The sequence below is a fragment of the Triticum aestivum genome, chromosome 6B, assembly GCF_018294505.1.
Source record: "Triticum aestivum cultivar Chinese Spring chromosome 6B, IWGSC CS RefSeq v2.1, whole genome shotgun sequence".
Taxonomy (NCBI): Eukaryota; Viridiplantae; Streptophyta; class Magnoliopsida; order Poales; family Poaceae; genus Triticum; species Triticum aestivum.
In genome coordinates this window covers 203,902,307-203,909,720 of record NC_057810.1, presented here as the reverse complement: position 1 = coordinate 203,909,720, position 7,414 = coordinate 203,902,307, and the positions used below count along the sequence as shown (strand labels likewise).

The 7,414-nt window shown below is 43.7% G+C and overlaps 1 protein-coding gene and 1 pseudogene across 1 annotated transcript; both read right to left on the bottom strand.

Moving 5' to 3' along the window:
* Positions 1-2,059: 2,059 nt before the first annotated feature.
* LOC123139097 (uncharacterized) lies at positions 2,060-4,231 on the bottom strand. Its single transcript, XM_044558901.1, has 3 exons — positions 3,610-4,231; positions 3,376-3,470; positions 2,060-2,164 (listed from the first exon to the last, which is right to left on the bottom strand). Exons 1-3 carry the CDS (start codon positions 3,860-3,862, stop codon positions 2,060-2,062), a joined length of 453 nt encoding a protein of 150 aa, XP_044414836.1. The 5' UTR covers positions 3,863-4,231.
* A 737-nt stretch (positions 4,232-4,968) lies between these two features.
* LOC123136572 (protein ACTIVITY OF BC1 COMPLEX KINASE 7, chloroplastic-like) lies at positions 4,969-7,153 on the bottom strand (annotated as a pseudogene).
* Between the last annotated feature and the right edge of the window lie 261 nt (positions 7,154-7,414).

The window sequence follows — 7,414 nt, the reverse complement described above, 5'->3', positions numbered from 1 at the left end:
AACATGCAATGGGGACATAAATATTACCAAGCAAATCCTATGGAGAAGAGGCAAGAAAAGATCATGCCGAGTTTACAACTGCAAAATAAACTTTTAAATTAACCAATGGAGGAACAATACACATGACTTATCATTGCATGTATGCGTTGATACAAGCTAGTTCAATCTTGTTAGATTATTGCTGGAAAAGTTACTCGCTGGAACTTCCAGCACCAGCTTTTTATGCTCTCGCAACAATAATCTTCTAATGAACAATGCTGGATTAGAAGGCTACCTACTGCTGCCACTACCTTATGCATCCTCCTTTCGATGCTCTTCCTCTACTCTTCCCTGATGGATCCATGCCTTCTAGCTGCTTCCGGCGAAGCAGCGAGTTCATGAGCAAATGAATGAACAAGCAGCAGGTGATGGATCCATGTCTTCGGAATATTTTTATACCAAATCTATCTGAGTGCATGCCCTCTATTTTGTATTTCATCCAAACATCAATTAGACGTATGGAAGGCTGATGTTACGACAAAAACATAAATCAAACAACAAAAATTTGACAACATACCACACAATTAAAAGAATCGATGAGCCTAACATGAAGCTAGCAACTTACATAATTTTTAAGAGAAGCAAATACTCTTGTACAACGAGTAAAAAAAAACAAAATGCAATTCATTGGTCTTTGATATGGACAATAGTGTATTGCTACTTGATTCCAGTTTGATATTCCAAAAATTCAAGGCACCCTGAAGGAGGATAGTCGGGCATGCCCATGATTTTGCTCGCAACACATCAGCCATGCTTGAACCCATCTTCTTGGCAGGCACATCAGACTCGGCGGAGGCGACTCTATCTGGCGCATATTCCAGTACAGTAAACCCTCCGTCACCATTATAAGATATTTCAATATGGACTACATACATACCGAATGAGTGAGCAAGCACATTAAAATGCGTCTATATACATCCGAATCAGAAAAACGTTAGAACATCTTATAATTCTGAACATAAGGGGTTCTTTAATTAGTAATCTTGTGCAAAGCAAATGAAAAAATAATAGAAATATGACACTAAACATTGTTCTCTAAATTGAATTAAATTCAAAGCAATACCATCCAATTTATTGTTCCCCACCTTGAACAAATTGTAATTTACATCTAAACCTTTTGAAGAAGGAATAAAAATAATGCACACGTTCAATTTACTTTCTCGTCCTTTAGGAAACATGTTCTCTAATAAATGACTACTGCCTGCATTAGGTGAATCGACAAAACATGGTGCACAAAAATCTCATAACTGGTCAGTTGAGAAGTGCAATCATTTTCTTGCCAAGCAGCTTCGGAGAACTACCATGAAATTCTACCCTCAGAACGCATGATGGAGAAGAGTAAATTCATCAGAACTCCTACCTAGATAAAATCAGAAATTTGAGCGACAAAACGGGCATGGAGAAAAATATTCCAACGACTGCGGACAATTGATCAGAAGGCCCCTACATTGGTCAGACCGAGGTCTCGGCAGTGCACAGATTACCGTCCAGGAAAATAGCAGCAACACACTAAGGACAATGACAGTCAAGAATGGCATCTTCTTCGGCCATACGGTGGTCCATACTCTCTGAAATCCTGTAAGAACAAGGCACCTGAAGGAGAAAACTAAATAGTCAGTACAAAAAAGGTCTCTATATCATAAACTCTGTACATCCAAATCGCTACGGAGATACTCCTCGACTACTCCCGCAAGGACGTCCGGCATGCTGCACCTCTTACTTCTAAACACAAGAAGAACTCAACACATGTATGTGCTGAATGAAAAGATCCTCACGGAAAGTTAAAATATTCATCAAGGTTTACCTGTTACTACATCCTTCTTAAATGTCAGTCCTTGCATAGAATCTCTGCGTTCTAACAACATTGTATCATGCAGAAATCACATTCTTCATGAAAGACACCCCTCACAATAGAAAATCCATGTCATAGCAAAAATTACAGGTTACCTTTGATGAGAATATACTAATGGTAATATCGGGCATCATTGTCATCACAGTTCAAAGCCTTTACCGTCATTCCTCATATTGTGCAGCATCTCCTATGATTCTGCTTCCAGCTCTCCAACAATACAACAATGACCATATGCAGCAAGACCCTTTGACAGATCCATAGACTTTGGTTACACTGCAAGAAAACAATGTCTACATTCTGAATTCCACATAAGTGCTAAAAAAATAGCAGGGCAGAATGAAAGTTTTCTAGGCTTTTACTCATTGCATTTATGCAACTGTTTTCTCTCTCTATAGAATGTAGGATACACACACAGATATAAGATGCAAATGCACTTCCAAGATATATTTATGTATCGGAGGCAGTAAATGTAGAACTTTGATATTTTGTACTGCATATGACAATAAAAAAAATAAGCCACGATGAATCAACTCAAATAATTGCACAGAATCATCTTCATTATTGTTCACAGGGGAGACACAAAATAGAAAGCCTTTAATCAAAATTTGGTAGTCAACAACCATTGCACAAATTTCAGTTTTACAAAGTACAATAGTTCATTTTGCATAAAGCAAGATGGCAACATTCTAGAAATAGAGAGATGTCCGTGTTCATCTGAAGTACAGTTCACATAACTTTTTCAGCTTGCAGCTACATTCTTTTGATACTTTCGTGGGCACTAAAATCTAAGAACAGTTGGATTGAAGGGCAAGCCTACTCGATCCTCTAATTCCCCCCAAGACTAAATTTTGCAAACATTACTGACATAAGTGAATCAGCTTCCACCTAATAAGATCAGTTTTAAACCCATTAAACAGGTCTACAAATGGAAAGGGTATGAGCAATTGAACATACGCCAAAGAAGATGGGACCCTCGCAATTGCTCAACATCACGTAATAAGATCAGTTTTAAACCCATTAAATAGATCTACAAACATTAGTTAAGAAGAAGAAGAGTAGTAACAATTTTGCATGGATCACATCACACTTCGGAAAGAAAAATCAAATGGAATTCCCATCTCAATTGCTCAACATCACCTGTAACACGTACGATGCAACTTGAAAGGCAGCAGACTTTTCTACAACATCACCTGTAACAGTCGTGTATGCAACTATGCACCCCAATTCTACTAAGAATGCCCTCCATATAAAGGTTTTGACCAACGCAAATTCAGAACACTACCTGCCATTTCGTGGGTTCGAGTTAAGATTTTATTTTGTTTTGTCTTCTTCACGCAGATGGCATAGAAATCACATTCTTGCTTTAAAAAAATCCTAGGTGGAAAAAAATAGCTACAAAAAATGGAAGAAATATGAGGAAGATATATTGTCTACAAAAAATCCTGAATCCACAACTACTGACATGAGGAGTAAACCATACTCACATCAAGGATGTAATCCAAGAACGATATCCCTATGCTGTAGTTTGCAACACCAGTGCCGTCCAGGTTGATCTTGACCTCTCCTAGCCTAGACGATACTGAAAATATTGAACAATAAGAGATAGCTAGTAGAGAAGCTGAGCAAAGGCTAGTTCGTCGACCATAACAGATGTACAAACCACATGCACGAAGCAGCATGTACAGACTCACGACTCACGAAGCAGTATAGCAAATCACCTGTGGAGTCCTCGGGTGCCATCGGCGAGTCGTTCCTGCCGACGCTGGTGGCAGCCATGATAGGCGACCTCAGGCGAAGCGATGGTCCGTATGGCCGCGCGGAGAACGTGACCGCGCTCTGCACTGGTCGGCGGCGTCTGCGGCGTCCGCGGGGATCGGTGACGGCGGCGGCGTCAACGTCGTCCATTGGGGTCCGGCGACGGCTGAGGCGTCCGCGGGGATCGGTGGCGGCGGCGGCGTCCACGTCGTCCATTGGGGTCCGGCGACGGCTGAGGCGTCCGCGGGGATCGGTGGCGGCGGCAGCGTCAATTGTTCAGTTTTCGTAAACCATATATTCTCAATTAATTCTCTGCTGCAGAGACGATTCTGCTAACTGATAGTGCTATGTTCATTTAGTAATTGTAGAATGTAGAGTCCATATCAATATGTACAGGATATAATTGTAAATAACTTTAGAAATTGTTGTTCCAACTAAACTTAGATGCAATCAAGCTCAAATGAACTTACAACCTAAACAATACTCCCTCTGCAGAAAGATACATGTCATGCTAGCTTTCAAATTTATGCAAAAATACATGTCATTCTACTATTTCGAGATAACGTTGCACTGCTTATGCCTTTACATATATCTCTATCATGCATAGCATATGGACGTCACGGAACAACTGGACTCATGATCGCGAAGGGTACAACCCTGTACAAGCGTTGAAGTGGGTTCATGAGACTTTGGCGATCCTGGAACTACCTTCTTTGGGAAGGAAAACGAGGGCGGATCAGTGCTGGAAACCACCTGAGGCGGGCTGGGTTACTATCAACACTGATGGCGCTATTAATACCGAGGAAATGAGGGGGGGAGCGGGAGGTGTAGCTAGATCACACATCACGTTCCTTGGTGCTTGGTGCAAACCTCCGTTTGGCATATCAGACCCCTTCATTGCGGAGTTGCTTGCTCTCCGGGACGGCATGATCTTTGCGCAACTCCGGGGTTTTTCACATGTGATCATGGAGATTGACTGCTTGAAGCTAGTTGATCTATGGCATTCGCGCGGCAACACCAGATCAGTTGTAGCGCCTATCTTGAGTGAACTGGAGGAAATTGGTGCTTCTTTTGCTTCGTTATCTATTACGCATGTCAGCAGGGAAGCTAATGCATTGGCGCATCAGTGTGCCCGCCTAGCTAGCACACTGGATAGCACTGAGAGTTGGCTTGATGTAAGCCCTGTTTTTTTAGTCTCTTGCCTACGGGCGGATTGTAACACTATGATTATAAATTAATAAAGTTCCTGAGTTCGATGCAAAAAAAAAATCTCTATCTGGATAATTCTAATGCCAAATGTTCCACGCTGTTCAAGAGTTGAGTATAACCTAATAAGAGGGGCAATGCGGTCTCTGTATCTTGGTTGGTGCGCAAATTTCTACAGCATTCAGGATCCAATATACTTCTTACGTAGATTATAAAATATGTGTATAAAAGGGAAATCTCTATCATTCTGCTGTTTTTAATACAGAAAGCATGTACTCCCGTCTTCAAAGGCAAAACAGAAATAAGAATGAGAAGACAAAGAGATGGTTGAATGTAGTGCCAGTAGCATTTTCAAGAGTGCATGAGTGCCAATATGTGCAAGAGCACTTTTAACTCGTTCCTCTCCATCGTGGTCATCCACATAGTGTGAGCCACTCTCCCCAAGCTCGTAAGTCTCGACCAAGACAGCAGGATGAACAAATGGATAAAGAGGTTTCAAAAATGACACATCTTTCCACCTGCGGAAGTTGTAGATAATCCGGCTCAAATGAGCAGCTTCCCTTGCAAGGTCAACTTGAGACATCATGAAGACAGCAAACTGTTGCACACTCTCATCTAGCCGTAGCCAATTTAACGCTGGAATACATCTTGAAGCTTTAGCTACAGCATTAATTATACTGAAATCTCTCCGTATTGAGTCTCCTACACCAGGATGTCTTACTTTAACTGCGACTGTTATAATCTTTGGCGTCTTTTGGCCAGGATGTCGGAATTTCAAAGCAGCCCGATGCACTTGAGCAACACTTCCAGATGCTACAGGTTCTTCTTCAAATTTCTCAAAAATTTCAGATATATTTCGACCAAAAGCCTTCTCAACAGTTTTCTTGGTATATGCATAGCTGTGAGCTGGTGCTTTTGTGTGTAGCTTTGACAACTCGGTACACAGGTCGTTTGCAAATAGATCAGGACATGTCGCCACCCACTGGCCCCATTTAATAAATGCAGGACCTGCCTTCTCCAAAGTACGATGCACAAGACGGAGCCATGTTTTCCTATACTTACTGCCAAGAGTATCCTTAAATGGTGCCATCAGTATACTGGGAGTAAACAAGACCAGATATATTGATCTGAGGATTATGATAACCATCTCTACTACTGAGAATATCAATGTGGTGACATAAATACGGCTGTCCTGAGCTCGCGAGTAAATATTCTCTCGTATTGGGAGGTACTCGCCATCTGCAAAGCTCTTCTCACCTAGCATCAACTTTACAGCTACAAAAGCGACGAGGTAAGGAACTAACTTATATCTAGTGGCAGTCAGGGTAACGGCACAAGCAGCTCTACTTAAAAGCAGAGATGCTTTTGATACAGCAGAACCCGTTGACATGAGCTGCTTCCAAGCAAATTGTGGAGATGCTTTTGGTACTCGAGCACCCATTGCCATGAGTTGCTTCCAAGCAAGCTGGCCATGAAATGCATTCCGTCTACATGACGAGAGAACAGAAACGTTTCTGGCACCAGGGCTCCAGTATAGGCTCTACTTTGCTCGCCCGAGCATGTGCGAGGTGCCCGGTCCATTGTGAACTCCCTGGTGCAAGAATGCCCTGCTCTTATAGGCCAAACCGGCCGCAAAGCTCGGCCCAATGTTCTGCGCAACCTGAATTGCCGGGCTTCGAGTTGACCAATACAGCCTGAACAATTTTTCTGCCGCTCTTCCCTAATTGCAGAAACCTGGGAGCAACAGGAAAGCCATGTCCGCTTCAGAATTTGGGCGAATCGAACCAGAATCCTAAATAACACAGCGATAAGCACCAACTGAATAAGATATTGCAGGCGGGCGGCGGTGGCTGACCTCGACATCACGATGATCTCCTCCAGAGGGCGCCTCGAGGGCGGCAGGGAACCCTGCTCCGGCGAATCAAGGGAACCTGGTGGCACGACACACGCTCATTGAGAATTTGGATTCGGCGGGACGAATGGACTCGCGGGGGAGCGAGGAGATCAAATCGAAGGCACGTGTGCAGAGGTGGGGCGCTTACCGACGTGGTGGAACCGTTGGACGGCGCGGGGAGGATCACCATGGCGAGGGCAGGGAAACCCTAGAGGCGGCCATGATCGGCGGCGACGGCTGAGGCGTCCGCGGGGATCGGTGGCGGCGGCGGCGTCAACGTCGTCCATTGGGGTCCGGCGGCGGCTGCGGCGGTTGGAGACGGGGAGATGACCTAGGGATAGCTAGGGATTGAGGGAGCGAGCAGGTAGGTGGATCGGGAGGAGCGGTGGTTCGTGCAGGATGGTTCAGGTCAGGACGAATCGCTGGTTTTTTTTGTAGGTTTTTTTTCGTAGAGTTTTCTTCTAAGCATTTTTCCCAAGATGGACCGAGTGGGAGGTGGGAATCGACAGTGTGGGCATCGTTTTTTTTTTGTTTGGGCGCTGGAATCCAGGGATCGCTGATAGGTTGGAGGTGGGAATGAGGACGAAAAAAAATCAAGAAAGGTGGGACAAAAATTAACCGACGGAGACTACCAACTGCTCCATTAGAAGTAGAGACTATGTTGTCTA

Coding starts and splice junctions, on each gene's coding strand:
- LOC123139097 (XM_044558901.1), bottom strand. CDS start 3,862: ATGGACGACGTGGACGCCGCCGCCGCCACCGATCCCCGCGGACGCCTC. Junction 3,471..3,609: donor GGCACCCGAGGACTCCACAG/GTGATTTGCTAT, acceptor CAATATTTTCAG/TATCGTCTAGGCTAGGAGAG. Junction 2,165..3,375: donor TCTTGGATTACATCCTTGAT/GTGAGTATGGTT, acceptor GTTTTCTTGCAG/TGTAACCAAAGTCTATGGAT.